General features: G+C 45.8%; 1 protein-coding gene across 1 annotated transcript; it reads right to left on the bottom strand.

Moving 5' to 3' along the window:
• Nucleotides 1-203: 203 nt before the first annotated feature.
• Nucleotides 204-22,213, bottom strand: ZBTB8B (zinc finger and BTB domain containing 8B). The gene is made up of 4 exons (XM_047793080.1): nt 22,064-22,213; nt 15,593-16,624; nt 4,026-4,204; nt 204-708 (listed from the first exon to the last, which is right to left on the bottom strand). The coding sequence occupies exons 2-4, from the start codon at nt 16,578-16,580 to the stop codon at nt 412-414; spliced, it is 1,464 nt and encodes a 487-aa protein (XP_047649036.1). The 5' UTR covers nt 16,581-16,624; nt 22,064-22,213; the 3' UTR covers nt 204-411.
• Between the last annotated feature and the right edge of the window lie 2,359 nt (nt 22,214-24,572).

Genomic DNA, 24,572 nt, shown 5'->3' with positions numbered 1-24,572 from the left:
CTCAGTGGGTTAACGATCCCGCGTTGCCGTGAGCTGTGGCGTAGGTTGCAGACGCGGCTCAGATTCCACGTTGCTGTGGCTCTGGCATAGGCTGGTGGCTACAGCTCCGATTGGACCCCTGGCCTGGAAACCTCCATATGCCACAGGAGTGGCCCAAGAAATAGCAAAAAGACAAAAAAAAAAGAAAGTCTTGGGAAACTTGGGGCACCAGGTTAAAAAGTCATTAGTCCTTTGGGTCTCAGAATCCAACCTCCACCATGCAGTCTAACAGAAACACAAATCATTAGCAGTGAAAACACATTTCTCTCAGGGCTCCACCACATTGGACAAAGGGTGGCTGTCAATCACAGAATTAGCAAGAACCAATTCTAAACCCTCTTCTCCGCCCATCTCCTGCTACGGGAGCATCTCTCAATCCGGTAAACTGGGCCGCCTTTGGGGTCTGTTGTCAGAATCCTCTCCAGCGGTGTCATTTTCCTCACCAGATTCCACATAGATTGGCCAGTCATTGTCTGTGTCACTCTTTTCTTGGCTCTCGGACGATGCCTCCACCAGACTGAGGTTGATGGGCATCAGCTCGTCGTCGTGTGTGTCTGTCATGCAGGTGCAGCTGTCACACAGCCCGAAGCGCCGCAGCCCCTGCGATAGGTGACTCGTGAAGGTTCTTCTGCAGCCCTTGCAGGTGATGGGACGGTTGGATCTATGGACCTAAAATCACAAGCAGACACAGGAAATGCCACAGAAAAGGAGCTGAGCGGTGGCCTTCAGTGCCCCATGCGACATGGCCCCGGGCTGACCCTCCAGTCTCATTTCCCCCCCTGCTCCCCCTTGCTATCTCTGCCTCAGTTTCAGCCTCACCAGGGTCCTTGCCACTGCGGGGCCATCGGACATGTGAGGCAAGCCCTTCTCTCCATTGCCACTCCTACTCCCCTTACTAATGCTTCTCAAGGAAGTCTTCTCTGCTGCTCCAGGCCAGATTAATTGCCCCAGCTATACTTTTTTTGGTCTCCTTTTTAGGGCCACACTTGTAACATATGGAAGTGCCTGGACTAAGGGTTGAATAGGAGCCAGCCTACACAACAGCCACAGCAATGCCAGATCCGAGCTGCACGTGCGACCTACACTGCACCTTGTGGCAACTCTGGATCCTTTAACTCACTGAGCGAGGCCAGGGATCAAACCCACACCCTCATGGATATTAGTCAGGTTCCTAATCTGCTGAGCCACAGTGGGAATTCCAGAGCCTCTCTTTTAGAGGGCTCTGGATGTGGGATACACACAAGAAGCAGAGACAGAGACAGAGACAGGCGGATGCAGGAGAAGGGCCAACCACGATACCCGGGTTGCTGGAGCTGTCATTACATCTTGACCAATGTTCCTGCTACCCATGGGGTTTCCTGGGCTTCCACTGCTAAATCTCCAGTACCTAAGCCAAGCTGAGTGAGTATGTGACCCTTGCAATCTGATGAGGGCTTTGAAAACCACTTCTTTGGGATGCAGTAGACTGGACCTCTTACAAAGTGGAAAAACAGAGGGGAATGAGGATTTTAAGCAATGGAACATCTTAGAGGCACCCAGGGACCTACTGCTGCCAAGATGGACTGGAGATATAATTTGAACAACCAAAAAAGACACACAAACAAAAACTTAAGGTCTTGGGATAAGACCGTTCTCAGACAAGTGTGCTGGAGTCAGCACTGAGAGCAGACACAGTCAGTAACCTTGTACTTTTCTTAAATCTGGATTCTTTCAAAACCATAATTCACATACCATAAAATTCACCCTTTTAAAGTATACAATTCCATGGCTTTTAGTATACTCCTAAGTTGTATAACCATCACCATCATCTAATGCCAGAACATTTTCAAAACTCCATAAAGAAAGCCTATGCCCACTAACAGTCATGCCTCTCCCATCCCCACATGCCCCAAGCCACTGGGAACCACTAATCTACTCTCTATCTCCATGGGCCTACCCACTTTGAATATTTCATATAAATGGAATCACATAATAGGCGGCCTTTTGTGACTGGCTTCTATAACAGAGCATAATTCTTTCAAGACTCTTCCATGTTGTAACATGTACCAGGACTTCATTTCGTTTTATGGTTGAGTAATAGTCCATCATATGGATACACCCTATTTTGTTCATTCATTTATTTTGGCTGCACCCATGTCATGCTGAAGTGCAAAGGCCAGGGATGGAACCTGTGAAATAGCAGTGACCCGAGCCACAGCAGTGACAACACAGGATCCTTAACCTACTGAGCTACCAGGGAACTCTTATTTATTCATCTATCAGTTGATGGACATCTGGGTTGTTTCCACTTTTTGGCTATTATGAATAATGCTGTGTGAACATCTGTGGGCAAGTTTTTGTGTGAATGATTGTTTTCGGTTCTCCCTAGATGTAGAATTGCTGAGCCCTAATGGTAACTTTACGCTTAACTGTTGGAGGAAACTGACTTTCACAGTGGCTGCATCATTTTATGTTCCAACAGGCAGTATATGACATTCCAGTTTCTCCAGATCCTTGGCAACACTTTGTTATTATCTGTTTGTTTGGTTTTTTTAATGTTTATCTTTAATGATCCAAGACTGCAAGACACACTGATATACCCAGAATTGGGTAGAAATATAGCATCTCAGTGGTGCTCTATCTGTTTTTTGTTTGTTTGTTGGTCGCAGTATGCAGCGGTTTGATGTGGGATCTCAGTTCCCAGACCAGGTATTGAACCCTTGGCTGCAGCAGTGAAAGCTCAATTCCTAACCACTAGACCACCAGGGAAGTCTCAAAGGACTTTTGTTTTTGTTTTGTTTTGCCACACCCATGGCACGCAGAAGTTCCTAGGCCAGAGATTGAATCTACACCACAGCAGTCATGTCAAATCTTTAACTGCTAGGCCACCAGGGAACTCCTTTTTTTTTCTTTCTTTCTTTTTTTTTTTTTTTTTCTTTTTTGGTCGCCCCACGGCACATGGAGTTCCAGGGCCAGGGATCAGATCTGAGGCGCAGTTGTAACCTACACTGCAGCTGAGGCAACACCAGATCCTGTGCCAGGCCAAGGCTTGAACCTGCTTCCTGGTGCTGTAGAGATGCTGCTGATGCCCTTGCTCCATAGCGGGAACACCTGGTTTTTTGGCTTATGTGTTTGTTTTTTATATCAATCCTAGCATGTGTGAAATGGCATCTCATGGCCTTGATTTGTATTTTCCAAATGACTAATGATGTTGAGCATCTTTTCATGTGCTTATTGGCCATTTGTTTATCTTCTCTGGAGAAATGTCTATGCATATCCATTGTTTAATTGGGTTGTCTCTTATTGTTGAATTGTGAGAGTTCTTTATATATTCTGGCTATTAGATCCTTAGCAGATAAATGATTTACAAAAATTTCCTCCCATTCTGTGGGTTGTCTTTTCACATTCTTGATAGCATCCTTTGCATTTCAAACCATTTCTATATTGGATTTTCCAAAGACTGATTGCCCTGCTCAAAGATGATCTTATATTCAATGCCTTTTTAAATGGCCTGAATGTTTTTTAGCAAGTGGGAATCATCTGCTCACATGGGAGACAGAATCCTAGGTGGAAGCCACTAAGTCCCCTTGGGCAAGGGTCCTCACACATAGCCCTGTGTATGGCAGTATACCTCTTCCCCACCACAGGGTGATGGGATCAGGTGGGAAACCAAGGATGCAGCTTACCTTTGGCATCATATCAACTGGAACAGACCCACAATCCCCTAAGCCCCAGTGTTCCCTGCCTTTTGACAACCATCCTTAACTAGGACTTAACTTTCTTGACTTTGCTCCTAAGAAAACTAGTCTCTTACCATAAAAGTTTTAACCTTCTGTAGGTGCTGCCAACCCAGCTGTAATTTAGTAAAAGAAATATGTGTTTAAATTTTTCTGAAAATACCCCAGTGGACAGACAAATGAAAGACAGGCTGACCTTACCCTTACGTTAAAGAAATGTCATGAACCGGTCCCCGTCATTCTGAGAGAACTGCCAGCTCTTACACTTACGCTGAGCGCGTGGCTCCGCAGATGCTCCTGGCGTGTGAACCTCTTGCCACAGGTCTCACAGGGGTAGGGCCGCTCCCCCGTGTGCGAGCGGATGTGCCGCTTCAGGATGCCCTTCTGTTTGGCAGTGTAGGGGCAGAAAGGACACTTGTGCAGCTTGATGGGCACCACCAGCACCTCACCTGGGGAAGCAGATGGATTGATTTAGCTGTACTGTAAGCAGCAACAACACTGGGCACCCTTCAGTGGATGGGATCCAGAGCAGGGGATTCCACCAGCCTAGATAGAGAGGGAAGACCCCAACTCTGCCACCACCAGCTAACAGCAAGACATTGTCGGCAAATGCCAACTCTGTCTGGCTCCCAGTCAGCCAGAGGGGAAAGTAGGCTTCTGATATAGGGCTGCCAGGAATGCTATAAGGTATCAGCTTTCAAACTTCTCTGTGCTTTATAATTAGAAACACAGCTTAGGAGTTCCCTTGTGTCTCAGTGGGTTACAGATCCAGGTGTGGTTCAGGTTTGATCCCTGGCCTGGGAACTTCTGCATGCAGCAGGTGCAGCCAAAATAAATAAATAAATAAATAAATAAATAAATAAATACACAGCTTAGATTACGACCTTAGAACACACATACCTTCATGTGGACAACTTAAATCTTCCTGAAGTAACACTCATTCTGACAATGTCTATGCCCTTGATTTTATTTTAGGACAGTAATGACTGAGATCCTATAACAGACTGAATTGCACACACTCCCAAATTCATAATTGAAGCCACAACCCCCAGTGTGACTATATTTGAAGACAGGGCCTTTAAGGAGGTAATTACAGTTAAATGAAGTCATAAGGGTCGAGCCCTAATCTGATAGATTTGATGTCCTTATAAGAAGAGGCAGTGATGGAGTTCCCGTCGTGGCGCATTGGTTAACGAATCTGACTAGGAACCATGAGGTTGCGGGTTCGATCCCTGCCCTTGCTCAGTGGGTTAACGATCCGGCATTGCCGTGAGCTGTGGTGTAGGTTGCAGACGTAGCTTGGGTCCCTCGCTGCTGTGGCTCTGGCGTAGGCTGGTGGCTACAGCTCTGATTAGACCCCTAGCCTGAGAACCTACATATGCCTTAGGAGCGACCCAAGAAACGGCAAGAAGACCAAAAAAAAAAAAGAGGCAGTGATACCAAAAATGGCTTCCTCCCCTTCTCTTGCACAGAGGAAACGTCATGTGAGGACCAGTAAGAAGGCAGCCATCTTCAAGCCAGGAAGACAACTCTCACCAGAAACCAACCCTGCTGGAACCTTGACCTTGGACTCTGAGACTCCAAAACTGTGAGAAAATCAATTTCGGTTGTTGAAGCTACACACTCTAAGATATCTTGTTATGGCTGCCTGGGGGTTGACTAATACAGACTTCCCGATATGATTTCATGACCCTCAGGAGTTCGAAAAAACTATTATGATGGATCAGACCTCTGAACCAGGATTCATGCTCTCTTTAACAACGGCTCCTAAGAATAGCTTCCAGGCATGTAGAGAAGAGGTTTGCTGGGATGCAGACCCCACACTGTTTGGAATTCACATTAACTCTATATACCCGAAATCATCAAATACCTAAAAATACACTGAAATCCTTTCTTTTTTTTTTTTCTTTTTAGGGCCTCACCCATGGCATATGGAGGTTCCCAGGCTAGGGGTCAAATCAGAGCTGTAGCTGCCAGACTACACCACAGCCACAGCAATGTAGAAACTGAGCCATGTCTGCAACCTACACCATAGCTGGATCCTTAACCAACTGAGTGAAGCCAGGGATCAAACCTGCGTTCTCATGGATGCTAGTCAGATTCATTAACTGCTGAGCCACAACAGGAACTTTTAAATCTTTTTCCAATTCTTTTTCTTCTCAGCTTTTTCACATAACCATTAAGATGACAACATGGTAGTTCCTGTCGTGCCTCATGGGGTTAAGATCCTGACATTGTGTCCGTGAGGATGAGGGTTCGATCTCTGGCCTCGCTCAGTGGGTTAAGGACCTGGCATTGCCACAAGCTGTGGTGTAGGTTGCTGATGCGGCTTGGATCCAGTGTTGCTGTGGTTGTGGCCAGCAGCTGCAGGTCCAATTCAACCTTTAGCCTGGGGGTATGTATATATATTTGGTATATATTTCCATATGCCACAGGTGCAGCCCCAAAAAAGAAAAAAAAAATTTTAAAAGATGACCACATGATTATCACCCACCTGTATAAAGACTGATCAAGCTTCCTGAGTTACCCCACTGGCAGTGTTCTGAGGTCTGTTTCCTCTATCCATGGCCTTTAAGATTTTGTAGATTTCATCACATCACATTATCTTTGAAGGCACTAGTAACTCACACTTTCCAGGAACAGAAACCTGGGTTCAAGTCCTGGGTCTACTGCTTGTGTGACCTTGGGCATCTCACTTAACTTCTCTGTGCTTTATTCACTTGTAAAATAGAAATGGTAATAATTTCCTGAGATAAAGTATGGCAAGCTGAGGAGTTTCCTTGTGGCACAGGAGGTTAAAGGTCATTGCAGCAGCTTGGGAAACTGCTGTGTCTTGGGATCCATCCCTGGCCTGGGAATTTTCATATGCAATGGGTGGAGCCAAAAAAAAAAAAGCATGACCCAAACTGAATTTCAAGTGAGAACCCAATATCATTCTATGTAAGGGTGAAGATTATTCTCTTTAGTTTCTAGTTCCCACCCTAACAACACCTAACATTTTACGTAACCTATAGCAACTCCAAAATCTGTTTCCTGGAATAAAGGCAGCAATTCATGGCTCATCACTATATATGCATGTTGGATTATTTATTTCTCACTGATCACACTAGTGCTGAGATGCCAGTTTTATGCTCACTCCTCTGGCACTGTAGACTCTTCCCATCATTTATCCCCCTCAGCCTGGCATTGTCCTATAACCTTCTTCCCAATTATCTACAAAAACATTAATGAGTCCTTAGAGGGGGAGGAGGAGGCGAGGGGGGAAGGAGGAGGAGGGAGGAGGAGAGGTGGAGGAGAAGAAGGAGAAAAGACAAAAATCCCTGCCTTTGTGATGCTGATATGTTAAGGAATTTGGACCTTATTCTCGAAGCAGCTAGGGTTTTAAGCAGGGAAGGTACGTGGTGAAGCTTGACTTTTAAAGGCTCCCTGTACAGCACTGGGAACTATGTCTAGTCACTTATGATGGAGCCTGATAAGGTGAGAAAATAGAATGTGTACATGCATGTGTAATTGGGTCACCATGCTGTACAGTACAAAAAAAATGTATTGGGGAAATAAGTATTAAAAAATAAATAAATTGATACTGCTTTTCAAAAAATAAAAAAATAAAAATAAAAAATAAAGGCTCCCTCTGGGGATAATGCAGGGGAAGGATTTAAGAGAGGTGAGATTAAAGGCAGGAAGTCCAGGTGGGAGGGGATGAGTGATGACTTGAATTAAAGCTGTGGCTGTGGAGGTGGAGAGGAGGAGAGGTTTGAGAAGTAAAAGTCCCAGCACTTGGAGTTCCTGTCATGGCTCAGTCGTTAACGAATCCAACTAGGAACCATGAGGTTTCGGGTTCGATCCCTGCCCTTGCTCAGTGGGTTAAGGATCCGGCGTTGCCATGAGCTGTGGTGTAGGTTGCAGACGCGGCTCGGATCTGGTGTTGCTGTGGCTCTGATGTAGGCTGGTGGCTACAGCTCTGATTGGACCCCTAGCCTGGGAACCTCCATATGCCGAGGGAAGTGGCCCTAGAAAAGGCAAAAAGACAAAAAAATAAAATAAAAATAAAAAGTAACAGCACTTGATGACCACACTGAGGAGGAGAGAGGAGGGAAAGAGAAGTTTCTAAATGACACTGATTCTGGGTTAGCTGACTTGGTGGGTGACGGAGGAAGAAACCCAGGTAGGGAACTCGGGAGGAAAAGCATGTGCAGGATGAATAAGGAGGTCAGTTTGGGTGTTACGATGCTTGAGGCAGGCTCAGAGCATCCACAGGTAATATCTGGGTTAGACAGATAAAGCTGGAGCCTGGGGAAAGAGGAAAAGAACACAGTTTTGTTTGTTTGTTCAGCCTCACCCAGAGCACAAGGAAAGTGCCTGGGCCAGGGACAGAACCCCAAGCCACAGCAGTGATAACGCCAAGTCCTTAGACACTAGGTCACCAGGGAACTCCAGAACATAGTTTTGAGAGTTTGGGCAGATTGGAGCTGTTGCTTTAACTGAGGCCCGGCTCTCCCCTTAGCACCCTGCTTCTCTATCCCACTGCCTTCACGTCCTGGATCAGAGGAGGGTGGGCCTTCCTTGTGCTTCACTGTCAGCTCCAGACCACCTTCCCTCCCTCCTTCCTGAAAAACCTTAAGATCTTCTGAAGCTCAGGCCATCAGAGGATACTGTTCCCCATCCTTGCCCCCGTTGTCCAGGAGTCTCCTCTTTCCTTGGAGATTGATTGCATTGCCTTCAGACATGACTTCTGGCACAATTCTTGGTGTAAATATCCTTCCAACATCCTGGCCTCTTTGTTCCTTGATCTCCTTTCCTCCAAAGACCTTGTCCTCCACTCTGCCTCAGCCAGCCAATCCTAGACGGGGAGCTCTCAACTCTGCCTGCATAGCAGAATCACCCAGGAAGCTTAAAATGTAAAGCAATACTGATCTCCAATCCCTATCCCGAGCTAATGGGTGGGATGGGCCCCAAGCTTTTTTTTTTTTCTTTTTTGGCTGCCCATCAGCATATGGAGTTCTCAGGCCAGGGATCAAATCTGAGCCGCTGTTGAGGCCTACACTACAGGTGCGGAAATGCCAGACCCTTTAACCTGCCGGGCCAGGGATCAAACCTGCATCCTGGTGCTACAGAGACACTGCCAATTCTGTTGCGCCACAGCAGGAATTCCCATTATATTTTAAAAGCACTCTTCCCAGTCTCATGTACAGACAGGGATGAGACTCATAGGCCCTTACCTGGCTATTGCCAATAGCTGTATTCAGTCTGTAATTCATATTTCAAGTACCCCATTTCCAAATCACCATCTGGCGTCTTTCCCACTCACCTCCTAGGAACTCCTTCTCCACTGGGCCATTCAAGTCATGGATTATACCACCATTTTACTGCCCTTCCCTCCTCAAGTCCTCATTCCCCTCCTTCCCCAGCTGAGTGCTTGTACTCCCTCAATGAAATCACTCCTTTGCCTACACCCTCAACGGCTTCAGTCCGCTATCGCCCTCTATCTGCCTTCTTCTAGTTAAATATAACCATCTGCCTATTCTGTATGTGAAACAAGGCAAGTATACATCACTGGAAAAAAATATACAACTCTGTGTTCTGGTCTCACTTTAAATCCATCCAACCATCCCCATCTGACTACTAATATCAAAGGAGGCATGGAGTTCCCTTAGGGTTCAGGGGGTTTAAGAATCTGGCATTGTCATTGCTGTGGCTCTGGTTATGGCGGTGGTACAGGTTCAATCCCTGGTCAGGGAACTTCTGCCCGCCATGGACGTGGCCCAAAAAAGGAGGCTTTGGTTCTGCCCAGACACCCTAAATATTTCCCTGATTCACTCACTCTCCCACTCTTTTCAATGACTATTTCACACCTTCCCTCTGCTCAAATCTCCCAGCCCGCCTACCTCTTCCTCAATTTTAGCTGCTGTCCTTGCTTCTTATTTCATTGAGAAGGAAGAGCAAGCAGAAGAGGACAACTGCGTGCTCCCAGCCACCCCCTAACTTCCAGTATGAACATATATGATCTGCTTTCACTCCTGTTACTAAGAATAAATTGTCCTCCGTCCCATCCAAGGCAAGACCAGCCCCTCCATCTATACATGGACTCGGGACCCCATCTCCCCTCTCTATCAATCATCCCTCACTCTTCCATAATCAACTCTCCTCTCTCCTGGATTGTTCTCATCTGTTACTAGACCCTCCACCTTATAAAAAACCTCAAACTTATACCTCCCTTCAGCCACTGAAGGATTTCTTTGTTCCCTTCACAGCAAAGTTTCTTGAAAGAAGCAGCTATACTTCTGAGTTCTTGCTCTTTTATTTTTTATTTATTTATTTATTTTGCTTTTTAGGGCCGCACCCATGGCATATGGAAGTTCCCAGGCTAGGGGCCCAATCGGAGCTACAACTGCCACCCTGCACCATGGCCACAGCAACACAGGATCCGAGCTACATCTGTGACCAACACTACAGCTCACAGCAACACCAGATCCCTGACCTCATGGATACTAGTTGGATTCGTTTCCACTGAGCCACGATGGGAACTCCCGAGGTCTCTTTTAAGCCTGATCCATTTGGTCTTTTGCCCCACCGTATCATTGATACTGCTTACCAACTACCTCTCCATTACTAAACCCAACGATTGGTTCTCAATCAGCCTTTATGCAGTATTGAACATAGCTGATTTTGCCTTTTTCTTGGAATATTTTTTCCTTTGGGCATCTATCACTTTTTTTTTTTGGCCAAGCCCATGGCAGGCAGAAGGTCCCGGGCCAGGGACTGAACCTGAACCACAGCTGCGACCTGAGTCACAGCAGAGACAATGACCCATCCTTAAGCTGCTGTATCACCAAGGAACTCCCCATCATTCCTTTTTTTAAGGCCTCATCCTTGGCATATGGAAATTCCCGGGCTAGGGGTCGAATCAGAGTTGTTGCTGCTTGCCTACGCCACAGCCACAGCAACGCTGGATCCAAGCCATATCTGCAACCTGGGGCAATGCTAGATCCTTAACCCACTGATCAAGGCCAGGGATCAAAACTGCATCTTCACAGGTTCTTAACCAGCTGAGCCACAATGGGAACCCCCCTCATTACTCTTTCTTGACTTCCTCTTACCTCATTGGCTGCCCCTTCTCAGTTTCTTTAGCCAGTTTCCCTATTTTCCTGACCTCTAAATGTTGGTGTTTCCCAGCACTCAGTCATCAGATTGCTTATCTTCTCCTTCTAGGTCTATAAGTTTATGGGATATACAGGTTTTTTTCAATTCCATAGACTCTGAAATTTATATCTCAGCTCTAATTTCTCCCCAGAATTCTAAACGCATTGATGCAATTGCTTACTGCACATCTTTGGTGGGATATCCAACAGGCACCAGAAACATATTTAAATCAATTGCTCAAAAGAGAAATTCTAGGGTCACTTTTGCTTTTTTTTTTTAAGGGCCACACTTGTGACATATAAAAGTTCCCAGGCTCGGGGTCGAATCCGAGCTGTAGCTGCCGGCCTACACCACAGCCACAGCAACGCCAGATCCAAGCTGCGTCTTCAACCTACACCACAGCTCATGGCAAGGCCAGATCCTTAACCTGCTGAGCGAGGCCAGGGATCAAACCTGCATCCTCTTGGATCCTAGTCATGTTTGTTAACCACTGAGCCATGATGGGAACTTCTAGGGTGATGTTTAACTCTTCTTTTTCTCATACCATTCATACAAATCATTAGCAAATCTGGTCAGCTCTACCTTTCAGAGACAGTATAGACCTAATCCAACCACATCTCACCTCTCTGTTGCTACCACACTGATTCAAGGAGCACATCTGTCACCTGGGCTATGGCAGTCACCTCCTAAAGGGTCCTCTTGTTCCCACCTATGCACTCCTATAGTCCACAGTCTTGCACACAGTACCCAGAAGCACCCTCTAGTGGAACCCCTTCTCAGAGCAAGAGTCAAAGGCCTTCTCATGGCTTTCAAGGCCCTGCCTGATCCACCCTCACTCAACTTCTCTGACCTTATCACCCATCACTCTCTGCCTTGCTTGCTCCATTCCAGCCACACCCACAGCCTTGCTCTTCCTTTTGTTTACTCGCCAAGTGTGATCCTACACCTGTGTCTTTGCCACCTTCCTCTTGCCTCTGCCTGGAATGTTCTCCCCGGTATCTGTAGAGTTTGCTCTCTTACTCCCTCAAGATTTCTGCTCAAAGGGAACCTGTTAGAAAGGCCTTTCCTGATCAACACTAAATAAAATAGCATCCCCTTCACGCTCTATCAACTTTGTCCCCTGCTTTAATTCTTTGTATTATGTAGGTACTTACTGTTTATTATCCGGCTCCCTGCACTAGAATGACTGCCCTTTGTTCACTGTGATGAACAGTGCCCAGCTTATAGTAGGTGCTCAATAAATACCTGTTAACTGGATGAATGAACAGGAGTGATAAGATGCTGACGAAGCAAGGCAGTGTTGGAATGCTGATACACTGACATGAGGCTGACAAGGAATGGGCAGAGGTAAGAGCAATGGGTACTCATAGTGTTAGAAGCCAGGGCAAGAGAGAATTTCAAGAAGGAAAGATCAGAGTTAATTACCAAGAGAGGTCAAGTAAGTTAACACCTGAAAATCATGCATTGGATTGGCTCTGGAAAGCTGACATCAGGACAGCAGTTTCAGTGGGGGTGGGGTGGAGGGGGGATGGAAGCCAGACCACAGTGGGCTGAGAAAAGAATGGGAAGGAAAACAGTGGAGGTGGTCAGTAGAGACGAACTTTTTAGAAACCAATGGGAGGTGCTAGGGTGGGGGGCAGGAGGTCTCAGGGAGGAGCGATCACAGGTGGACCATATGCTCTAACCATGTCTGCAAAGGTGAGGGATGAGCAACGTGAATATGGAACTGTTGTCACAGCCTCTGGACCATCTCCCTGCCCTGGTCTCCCATCTTTGCACCATCTGTACTGAGGCCAAATTAATCTCTCCTGTCCACTCCCAAGCTCAGAAACTACCAAAAATTCCTCTGTGCCTACAGATAGAAACTCACCTCTTAGTATCTAAAGTTTTCCATGATCTGACTCAGATTTCTCCCTGGGGCTCCTCGTCTTACCCTCAGATGCCACTTTCATAAAGCTTCTCTGATCTATCACTAGGAAGCCAGTTCTTCTTCTGGACTACCGTGAAACTCACACCGCCATCTGTCTTCCAGCCTTAGTACCTTTCTGCCACTTACACGTGTCTTAGCTCCTCTAAGACATCATTGGTTCTTTGAGAGCTAGAGCCGCTTCTGACTTACCTTTGTATCTTCATAAGCAAGGTGCTCAAGTATCTAAGCAAGTAAATGAATGACCAAACAAATCAGTCCTACTCTGTGCCTTGGCACTTGGAATAAATTTACTCCAGAGCCATGTGAACAAAATAAAAACCTGGCAGACACCAGACATGGGGAGCAGCCAGGGTAACTGCTTCACCACAGGCCCCTGTAGTTGGAAACATGCATTTTCACTGACAGATGGACTTGAAAGAAGGTGGCATAGAGCTAAATTACTATTTCTTGATACTTGTACTTACAGGCAGAGAGGGTGAGATAGAAAACCATTGCACTGAAATCCTCTATCCCCTTATGCTGCCTTTACAGTTTGTTTTATGAGTGAAATGAAGCCAGCCCAGGCTGCTAGTTTTAGCTATAACACTTTCCAGTTCTGCATTCTTTTTTGGGGGGTTGGGGGGGCGTGCCTGGAGCATATGGAAGTTCCCAAACCAGGGTTCAAACCCACGCCACAGCAATAAACTGAGCCACAGCAGTGACGATGCTGGATCCTTAACCCACTGAGCCATCAGGGAACTCCCAGTTCTACATTCTTAAGAGATGCACTAGGCGCTCTGGGTCTCAGTTTCTTCATACTTCCTCTACAAACTATTGAGGCACTATGAGGGTCTGATGGATGGGAAAAGGGCAGACACAGTCTGTGAAGTGTTACTGTGTGCACAGAAATTAGATTTCAACAAGTTCCCACAGTGTGTTCACTGAGAACAGATACTACCTTTTATTTTTATTTTATTTTTTTGCTTTTTAGGGCTGCACACATGGCATATGGAGATTCCCAGGCTAGAGGTCGAATCGGAGCTACAGCTGCCAGCCTACACCACAGCCACAGCAAGGCTAAATCCGAGCTACATCTGCAACCCACACCACAGCTCACAGCAACGCCAGATCCTTCACACACTAAGCAAGGCCAGGGATTGTACCCGCAACCTCATTGTTCCTAGTCAGATTCATTTCCACTGTGCCACAAAGGGAACTCCCAGCCACTACTTTTTAAATGCTGGTTAAGCCAGTGTCTCTGAGGACCAAGAAACAGTATTTTCAAGTTTCTCAGGTCTAGATTTAATCAGATATACAGAGCATTCTTGCTTTTAAAAAAATGAGTTTTGAAAGTCTCAAGACAGACTCCATTTCCTGGGTCCCTCCTATGTGTACATGTTATTATATTTTTGTTTGATTTTTTTTTCTTTTTTTTTTTTTTTAAGTATTGAGAGCTCCCTGGTGGTCTAGTGGTTAGGATTCAGCACTTTCACCATTGGGGCCCAAGTTCAATCCCTGGTCTGGGAAATGAGATCCTATATCAAGGCCAAAAAAAAAAAAAGGTCTCAAGACCGTCATTTAGTAATGATAAAATCACATGATTCCCCCTACTTAATCAACTTTCAATGCTCAATACTGAATGGTGAATTAGAAATGTGACTCATTAAGGTCTTGGCTTGAGATTTTAGAAGCCATAGGGTGCCTTCATCAGCAAGATGACAGCCAAGTCTATTTCTACCTCCTACAAGATAATTTATAACACAATTACCTCACCTGTTGAGACATCTCAGAATTGTTCAGGCTACACATGTGGCTCAACTAAATTCCTTTAAAACACAAAAGCCTACAAAAGGACTTAAAAAATTTACTCACATGAAACCAAATCCAACTCTAAAATAGCCTCAAGTAGATCACACCATCAACCATGACATGTTAACTGAGTGACCATGTGGGCCAGGCCCCAGGGTTGACACAAAGAAGGATAAACTTCCTACTTATATAAAACATGTTATCATATGTGAGAAAAAATTCTGAAAACCTTTTCATTTGGTGCTCAACCCTGTGAGAAAGACAAGGTGGGAGTGTTTATTTCTGAACAAAATGGGTTCTAAGAAATTTCATGATTGGAGTTCCCATCGTGGCTCAGTGGTTAACGAATCTGACTAGGAACCATGAGGTTTCAGATTGGATCCCTGGCCTTGCTTAGTGGGTGAAGGATCCAGCATTGCCAGGAGCTGTGGTGTACGTCGCAGAAACGACTTGGATCCCAGGCCTTGCTTAGTGGGTGAAGGATCCAGCATTGCCAGGAGCTGTGGTGTACGTCGCAGACACGACTTGGATCCCACGTTGCTGTGGCTCTGGCGTAGGCCAGCAGCTGTAGCTGTGATTAGACCCCTTGCCTGGAAATCTCCATATGCCATGGGAGCAGCCCTAGAAAAGACAAAAAGAACCAAAAAAAAAAAAAAAAAATCATGATTTAATCAAAGTCCCCTGGCTGGTTAGTGGAAGAGAGTGGGTTCTTCCCATGTCTCCAAACCGCACTCGACGTGCTTATACTTTAGTTGCAGAGGTAAAAGACAAACATACGGGAATAGACAATGCCCTGCACACAGCAGGTGCTCAACACCTGACAGGTGGTGGCAGCGATGATATAGTGATAACAGTGGCAGTGAGGATAGTGATGATGATGGTAGTGAATGACAAGGACGAAGATGATGGCGGGTGACCACGAGGCACACAAGTATGTGCTAAATGACTGGCAGAGATGATGGAGGCTCGTGGGGCTCACCTGAGTCCTCTCCATACCAGTCAGTCTGCATGTCCATCACGGAACTCATGGCTACTCCTTCACTATCTGGTCTTCCCTCCAAACTCCGAGAAAAGGGATGGCCCACACCCTCTTTGCTCTGGACGGCACTGTTGCGCAGGAGCGCCTCCAGGAACTGCTTCACGTGGTAGTTACTGTAAGCCAAGTCAACAGCCTGGCCGCTGGGCAAACCCCCCTCCACATGGGCCAGGCTCAGTGGGGCAGCGCACTGCTGCAGCTGTCCCCCAGCCTCCACCTCTCCTTCGTCGGCATCAAACTCCACCTTGGGCTCTATCTGTTTGGGCAGCGTGGAGAGGTCACTGTCCACAGAGCCACTGCCCTGGCTGTCTTTTACCACCAGTTCCAGAGGGTGGCAGCCTCTACAGTCACTGCAGGGAGACTCTCTTGGCTGGTCCACACTCTCCTCCCCCTCCGCTGGAGAGACCAAGCTCTTGGGACCACCAGAGGTCCCTTCCCTGCCTGAACTGGTGCTTCCGCTGTCCACCTGATGAGCCGCTGCGGCCGCGGCTGCTGCCGCCGCCGCTGCGGCAGCCGCCACCGCTGCAGCCACAGCCGCCTCCTTCTCTATCTTTCGGCAGATGTCAAGGGACGATCTGATGTATGTCTTGCAGAAGTTCACCACGTCGTTCATCTGCAGATAGCTGGCAGCTGACATAACTTCAATCACATTCTCCCCACACAGATCCAACTTCCCAGAGTAGAGGAAGTCTAAGATGGTGGAGAAGGCATCGGAGGTGACAATGTCCAAGGAGGCGGTGCTGTGCCGCCCGCTGTCCTGGATGTAGTGAATGAGCAGGGCTCGGAAGTAGCCGCTGTTAGCAAACAAGATGTTCCTGTGGGCCTTGAAGATCCGCCCTTCCACAATGATGCTGCAGTCACAGAAAAAGTCCCTCTGCCGCTGTTCATTCAACTCCCCCAAGAGCTTCGAATAATAGGATTGCATCTCCATTTCTCCACCAGCTGCTGCCCTTCGTTCAGGAATAGCCTGGATCTCTGCCAAGATTTTTTTTTTCAGTTAATTCACAAATCTCAAAACCTTACCTCTAATAAGATGTTCATTTTTAATTTTTTTCTTTTAATTCTTCCCCAAAACCCTGGTTCAGGAATGCCTTTATGATATGGGCTGTTTGGGAGCTAACAAAAAGCCAAGGTTGTCTAACTGGGTTAACTCATAAAAAACCAAGTAACTACAGTTAACTGTACATGGGCACAGTACTTATTTCATATTTTATATGGATTCTTTCAATGAATTCTTACCAAAAAAACCTATAAGTATTTTTTTTTTCTTTTGTTGTTGTTATTGTTGTTGTTGTTGCTATTACTTGGGCCGCTCCCGAGGCATATGGAGGTTCCCAGGCTAGGGGTCCAGTTGGAGCTGTAGTCTCCAGCCTACGCCAGAGCCACAGCAACGCAGGACCGAGCCGCGTCTGCAACCTACACCACAGCTCAGGTCAATGCTGGATCCTTAACCCACTGAGCAAGGGCAGGGACCGAACCTGCAACCTCATGGTTCCTAGTCGGATTCGTTAACCACTGCGCCACAACGGGAAATCCATAAGTAAGTATTAATAGTAAACAATACTGTGCTTACTAGTATTACACTTTTTCTGATAAGGAAATTGAGACTCAGAGAGGATAGGTGACCTAGCTGTAAGAGAGCCAAGACTCAAAACTAGGTCAGTTAACCTCCAGAGTCCATGTTCTAATGAACTACATTCTACATTTTTCAAGGCTCAAAATATAGTTAACACTGGAATCTAAGAACTGCAGTTTCCAATTCAGTCTCCAGTGTCCCAATACAGAACTTACAGACTGGCAAGTACAGTCTTAGCTCACATCTGTTACCATAAGACTGTGGAAACATTTGGTGGATGCTTGGGCTAGCCAGCATGCAGTCTCCATTCTTAAGAGTTTTAGGGCCTCTTTTGGCTTTGGTGGAATCATCCTTGCCCCATCCATGGCCAATGTGCTTGGCATAAAGGTGGCACCATCTCCAGGCTCCAGATGTGTAAGATGTAAGAGAAGCTAAAATCATCAAAATATCTTACCCTCTGACCCCACAGTATTGGCTCAGAGATGGCCATGTGATTTGGCCAGAGCCAATGAAATGCAATGAAGTGTTTGCCGGGGGTTCCAAAAAAGAGCACCCTCTGCTCTGTGGGCATGTGGGATGTGAGGCATGCTGCTGCCACACCACAAGGGGAACCAGGCTAACACAGATGAGAGCCCAGCTCAAGCAGGAGCAACAGATGGAGCCCAGGGACACCATCTGAGCCCCAGTTCATGCTGTGCTAGAAGCCAATTAAGTCTTTTTGATTTAGCTGGTGGTCTAAGTTGGATTTTCTATCTTCGGCAACTGAGACACTCCTAACTGATTGACTCCACGACCCTTGGTTCTCTCCTCTATTTTTTTTTAAATGGCTTCACCCAGGGCATATAGAAGCTCCTGGGCCAGAAACTGAATCTGAGCTGCTGCTAGAATTCCTCTCTGTATTTTTATGTCTTGGTTCTTCTCTGTCAGTGGACTATAGGCCCTTTGAAGGCATAAGCCATGACTTATTTCATTTGATTTCCCTCACAGCACCCAGCAAAGTACATTAGACAGGAGTTGCTGCCGTGGCACAGTGCGTTAAGAATCCTTCGAGTTCCCATCGTGGCTCAGCAGTTAAAAAATCTGACTAGCACCCATGAGGACGAAAGTTCAATCCCTGGCCATATTCAGTGGGTTAAAGGATCCAGCATAGCCGTGAGCTGTGGTGTAGTTCACAGATGCGGTTCGTTTCCTGCGTGGCTGTGGCTGTGGTCTAGGCCAGCAGCTGTGGCTCTGGTTCCTCCCTGGCCTGGGAACCTCCATGTGCCCTGGGTGTGGCCCTAAAAAGCAAAAAAAAAGAATCCTACTGCAGCAGCTCCAGTCACTGCCTGGGTACAGGTTTGATCCCTGGCCACACGCAGTGGGTTAAAGAATCTGGCATTGCCGTAGTTGTGGCGTGGGTGGCAGCTGAAGTTCAGACTCAATCCCTAGCCCGGAAACATCCATATGCCCTGGGTGCAGCCCTTAAGAAAAAATGCTTTGGACAAAGTATGTTTGTTCAATACAAAGGAATACTCCTTCTTACCGGCTAAGTAGAACAAGTATAAATCACGTTAAAATTCTTCTGCTAGTGACAAACACAGAAGCTGACCTTCCCTGAGCTCTCTTCTCCATCCTTGCCCATCTCACAAACCACACAGCCATCTGTCAACTTAGCACTTTTATTTATTGACCCACTGAGCTCAGAGAAGTTCCTACATCTTCTCCCTCCAATAGGAATCCCAAAAGGCCTAGTGAGAGCTGCCAACCACAGCTAACAACTCCTCAGCACTCTTCCCGAAGAGAAACGGAACACGATAATTACCTCATCCAACAGAAATGAGGCACCTCCCCCCTCCAGAAAGTCTTTCCATGGACAAAATAGATCCCTCAAGGCCTAAGCACTAACTGAACAGACTTTACTCATAAAAGACCACCAACAAGCTTATTAAATGGCAGTTTACACCTACATTATACACATTTATAGCAAGTGATGCATTAAGTTTAGAAACTAGAGAACCAATTAGGGAAAGAAGTAGAGGAGCCTCTATAAGCAAGTAAACTGACAAACTTCAAAGTGAGAACTGACAGCTAGGAAAAGGTAAAAAAGTTACAAAAAACCGACTTAGAAATGTTTTCAAAATATCAGCCTGAGGCCCCCTAGCTAAGGGTATTAAATGTTCCTACATATTCAAAATGGCCTAAAGACATCACGAAATTATAGCCCAGGGCTATAATGGATGGGCCTAAATCATCGAGATGATTCCTTTCATATTCATTTTAAACTCAAGGAAGTTATAATTTCAGGAATTTTCTTTCATCCAAAGTAATTACAACTAACATTTTGATTCAGAAAGGAAGAGAACTGTCAGATAGCTAAAAAATGCTAATTCTGCCCAAAAAAACCAACTCTGAAAGTTTTCATAGGACTAAGGTTTCACTGTCATTCTCACCTCTTTCAACTGCTCCAAACAAACCTCTTGGTCTTTGGCAATCAAAATATTAAGGGAAAAACAAGATACAGGAGAATGTTACATTTAAATACATTCTAGTCTTCCTCTAGTCTTCCTCAAAACTGAAAGTCCTACCAGACTGGGAAAGTCACGTTTTTCAATGTAATAATGTCCACTGTTGATGCAAATGTAATTTGGAACACCATTTCAGAGGGAAATTTATCAATCTATATCAAAACTTAAAATGTTACACATCTTTTGCCCCCAAGATTCCATGGCTAAAAATGACCCTTTTGGAGGTATTCCCAAAAGTATATCAAATCATAATTTCAGAGATGTCTATTGTACCAGGTTTTTGTAAAACCTGGTTAATGCAAAAGTAGAAACAATCTGAATGTCCACCAATAGGGGACAAATTAAATCAATGAGGTACATTCACACAGGGGAATAATATGCAACCATTCTTTTCATGAGTTGGAGTTGTATGTGTTTGTATGAAAAGATCACTAAGATATATTGGAAAAAGGCAAGATGCAAAACAAAATATAGCATACAACCCTATCTATGTATATGCTCTTGCTGGTATATGTAAGAAGTTTTTTTCCTGGGAGATTATATGAGCAAGAATTAACAACAGATACCGTTGAGGAGAGGGACTAGGGGCTAAGAGGTGTGTGGAAGGACCTTTATTTTTCATTTATAACCTTTTGATTATAACAATATATAATTATAACAATACATTGTTACATCTTTCACTGTGTGTGCACATATTGCTTCTTTTTTTTTTTTCTTTCCTTTTTAGCAAAGAATAAAAAGTGGAGGGATTAAGGAGTTGGTAAATCAGGGAGATAAATACCTAAGTAGGTAAAGTACTTTTCAACTTGTGGAACGTTCTTATCTACAGGGTATCCTCCCAGGCACTTGCATTTTTCACTGGAAGATGCTACTTTTCAGCAATAGCGCCAGAAACTCATTTCCTCTGACATTCTCTCTGCAAACATTCTGAATTCCACCTGGTCATCTAAACACTCCCTGACTTTGCGAAAGTCTATCTACATACTTTGTTCAAATGTTTCTCCAATCCTGTATTTGGCATACAGTATGGAAATATTTATTCACATCAATCCCACTTGCCTTTGTCGTTCTGCATCCCTGGGACATGCTGAAGATCACCACTTCTCCTGGAAAAGAAGCTCTTAGGGTACATCACTCCCAGAGGCACATTTATCCACAGTCTAGCAGCGACCCTCCCAACCTTCCCATGGTTCAATTCAACACTTACTGGCTACATGCAATGCCTGACACAAGGAAGATGCCAGAAATAGAAAAATGAACCAAGTACAGCCGTCCTCCAGGAGAGGGCAGATGCCAACACCACCACCTGCAACAAACTCCCACACTCCCCTGGGGGGATCGCTGTCTTCATTCCAGCGCCAAAAGCAGCTTTGAATTCCACCCACTCTTTCTGACAATGCTCCTCCAGTCTCACCAACAGAATAATGAAAACCTGCTCATCAATCGTTAGCATTTACTGAGCACGACTCCTCATGAAGCACTGTAAGAAGTACTTCACAAGCATTAATTAATTTTAACCTCACTATAACCCGGTGCAATAGATAAAATCATTACATCCTCTTTTTCAGAGGAGAAAATTGAGGTTCAAATTACAGATAACACACTCAAACTAGGATTGAGACTGAGCTTGGTTTGGGTCCAGAGTTGACGTCCTTTAACTACTATGCCAACTGGACTTCCTGAACCCTCCAGAACGCCGTGAGAAGGGCTGGGGAAGTCATTCACTCCTTTTCCCCAACGCACGGAGTGGAGGGGAACGACTCGGAAGAAGAGTTTCCACTCCCACAGAAAGTATTTCTGGATCAACTTCATCTTTGATTCACCGGTTAAACTCGCAAAACAAGAGGATGCTCCCCCTCATCTGGAGTCTGACGACCCTGCAGAAATCACGGGAAGCGGTTACTGGACACGATCTTGGGCCCTTGAGTGTGGGAACCGAGGCCCTGTCCCTCCCATGGCCTCTCCGGCACAAAGTGACCAGCGCCGCGACGGTCACTGCCCCAGCCTGGCCGAGTCTTTGCGCCCGGGTATCTTCAGAACGAGCGCGCGCCCAAACCACCAGCTGAACGACGCCGAGGCTGAAGGCGGCCCAAAGTCTGGGAAAGCGGAGGACTTGCTGCCCCGCCGCCCCTCCCCATGCTGGAGGGGAGGGAGGGGATCGGTCATTGAGGGCAGCTTCGCTCGGGGGTTCGGGGAGTCGCCGGGGCCAGGTGGTCAGAGGGAGGCCGAGCGAGGAGTGTCCCCGTCCGCTACCCCCCATACCCCCCACCGGGTGCCCTGAATGCTCCCCAAGCCAATGAAAACCTCAGCGTAAACCTGCTTCTCGGCTCTCACCTTCCGGTGGGTTCCAGCCGCGCGGCAGCCGAGCTACGCGCAGCGACACGCCCCCCTTTCATTCACCTGTCGCCCCCTCCAGTGAGAGGCGAGGCAGCTGACCAATCATGGACGCTCCTGGGCTCAGAAAGGCGGACCCTTTGGCCAGCAGGTTGTTCAATGGCGCCGGTGCCCGCTCGGGAGGATGCGCTCTGAAGGCTCCAGTACTCGCTGGGTGATGGGAATTGTGGTCTCAGTGTTCATTTTTTCCAGTAAAGATACTGTGGACGAAACTACAAGTACCAAGATGCCAAGAGGGGCAAAGACCAGTGCTTGTAAAAGGCTGGAGATCGGTTCTGTCTTCTGAGACCAGCTCGAGGGACCTGCCAAGTATCGGCCTCTTTGTCCGGAGAGCTAAAAGCACGTCGTGCATATTAATACAGCCTGGAGAATAAGATCTATAACCTGTCAGTCCGCACACTTTTTACAACTGCCTGAGCTCTTCGCAAAAATTCTGGAAATGAATAAAATGATTTCACCTACTCAACAGGTTTTTCTTGAACACCTGAAACACTCTCTTCCCCTGAAAGGCTTTCAGATTTGTATTTACAAGTGAAATTATTAAATAGCATTACCTACATGTTCCTAAGTAATAGTACAATCACGTTCTGGGAAAGCCGTGTAAGAGACAAACCAGGTTACCACTCTCAGAGACCTTAGTTCTAATGGGGGGGGGAGTGTATTTGTTTGCTAGGGCTGCTCTTAACAAAGTACCGCAAACTGCTTAAAAAAACCAGAAATTTATTGTCTCACTATTCTGGAGGCTGAAAGTCTAAAATCAGGAGTAGTCACGGTTAGTTCCTTTTGAAGGAAGGAGGTCTGTTGCAGGCCTCTCTGGCTTATAGAGGACCATCTTCATGGTCACATGGTGTCCTCCCTGTACACATTTCTGTGTTTAGATTTCCCCTTTTTATAAGGACACCAAATTGGATTAGGGGTTCACTCTACTCCAGTATGCCCTCATCTTGACCAATTACATCTGCAACAACTATTTCCAAATAAGGTCATATTCTTTTTTTTTAATGATTTTTAAATTTTTTCCATTATAGTTGGTTTACAGTGTTCTGTCAATTTCTACTGTAGAGCAAGTGACACAGTCACACATATATACATTCCAAATAAGGTTATATTCTGAAGTACTGGGGTTAGAATTTCAACATAGGAATTGGGGGAGTGATGGGGAACACAATTCACTCCATAATAGGGAGAGATGGCCAATAAAACTTTAAACAGGAAATAAGGGAGTTCCCTGGTAGTCTAGTGGGTTAAGGATACAACACTGTCACTGTCGTGGCTCACGTTCAATCCCTGGCCAGGGAAATTTCACATGCCATGGGTTTGGCCAAAAAAAAAAAAGGAAATAGATGAAGTAAATGGCAAAAAAAACAGGGTAGTGAAACAACAAAGAATGATTTGGTGGCTAGGTTAGGTTAAGGAACAGAAATGGCCTCTTTGGTTGAAGGTATTTCAGCTGAGACCCTAATTAAGAGGAATGAGCCATGCTAAGATTAAACAAAAGAGTATTCCAGGCAGAGGAAGAATTAGTACAAAGGCTCTAAAACAGAAATAAGAGGATAACCCCTGGGGAAGGGGGGTGGATGACAGGCAGATGAGCTTAACGAACACGCAACCTGTGCCATCACATGAAGCCATACTCTCAGAAAGGCCCCATCTTGATTTAATGTGCACTAGCTTAATTGCCCTCTTGCAATTCTTAATAATTTTTTAACATGGGAGCCCTATATTTTCATTTCGAACTGGGCTCCAAAATTATATAGCCAGTCCAGGTGACAGAAAATGTGAAGATAGGGGAGGAGAGGCCAGATCACATAGGGATTGGTAGGTCAAGTTGAGGGGTTTGGATTTTTTATTGTTTTTAAGTGTGATGAGATATCTTTGAAGGATCTTAGGCAGGCTAGAGATATGATCTGATAGTAGTGCTTCCAGTAAAAGATGCAGAGAGCTGGGCTTAGGGTAGAGGTGGTAGACATGAAGAGGGCTGGTTTAGAATATATTTTACAGCTCGGCAATGATTAAACTGCAGTTCACGCTAAAGATAACTTGGGTGATCTAGATAAAGATAATTAAGGAGTGATGGGAGTTCCCATTGTGGCTCAGCAGGTAACAAAACCAACTAGTATCCATGAGGAAGCCGGTTCCATCTCTGGCCCTGCTCAGTGGGTTAAGGATCTGGCGTTGCTGTGGCTGTGGAGTTGGCTGGCGACTACAGCTCTGATTTGACCCCTAGCCTGGGAACTTTCATATGATGTGGGTGGGCCCTAAAAGTAAATAAATAAAGAGATAAAAATTTTTTTAAAAATAAAAAAATAAAGAGTTGAAATGTCAGCCAGACACCATTATATAATCCAGCAGAGAAAAGCAGTCTACCTGTCTCTTACAAAACCAAACACACAAAGAAGGATAGCAGCAATTATATATTTTCTTTCAGGGTGGCTCTCCTTGCCACCCA

Source organism: Phacochoerus africanus, chromosome 8 (genome assembly GCF_016906955.1).
Source record: "Phacochoerus africanus isolate WHEZ1 chromosome 8, ROS_Pafr_v1, whole genome shotgun sequence".
Lineage (NCBI taxonomy): Eukaryota > Metazoa > Chordata > Mammalia > Artiodactyla > Suidae > Phacochoerus > Phacochoerus africanus.
The sequence above is the reverse complement of the archived record's forward strand: the minus strand, read 5'-3'. Positions and strand labels throughout refer to the sequence as shown.

Coding starts and splice junctions, on each gene's coding strand:
- ZBTB8B (XM_047793080.1), bottom strand. CDS start 16,580: ATGGAGATGCAATCCTATTATTCGAAGCTCTTGGGGGAGTTGAATGAA. Junction 4,205..15,592: donor CTGGTATGGAGAGGACTCAG/GTGAGCCCCACG, acceptor CTGCTTCCCCAG/GTGAGGTGCTGGTGGTGCCC. Junction 709..4,025: donor TGCGGAGCCACGCGCTCAGC/GTAAGTGTAAGA, acceptor TTGTGATTTTAG/GTCCATAGATCCAACCGTCC.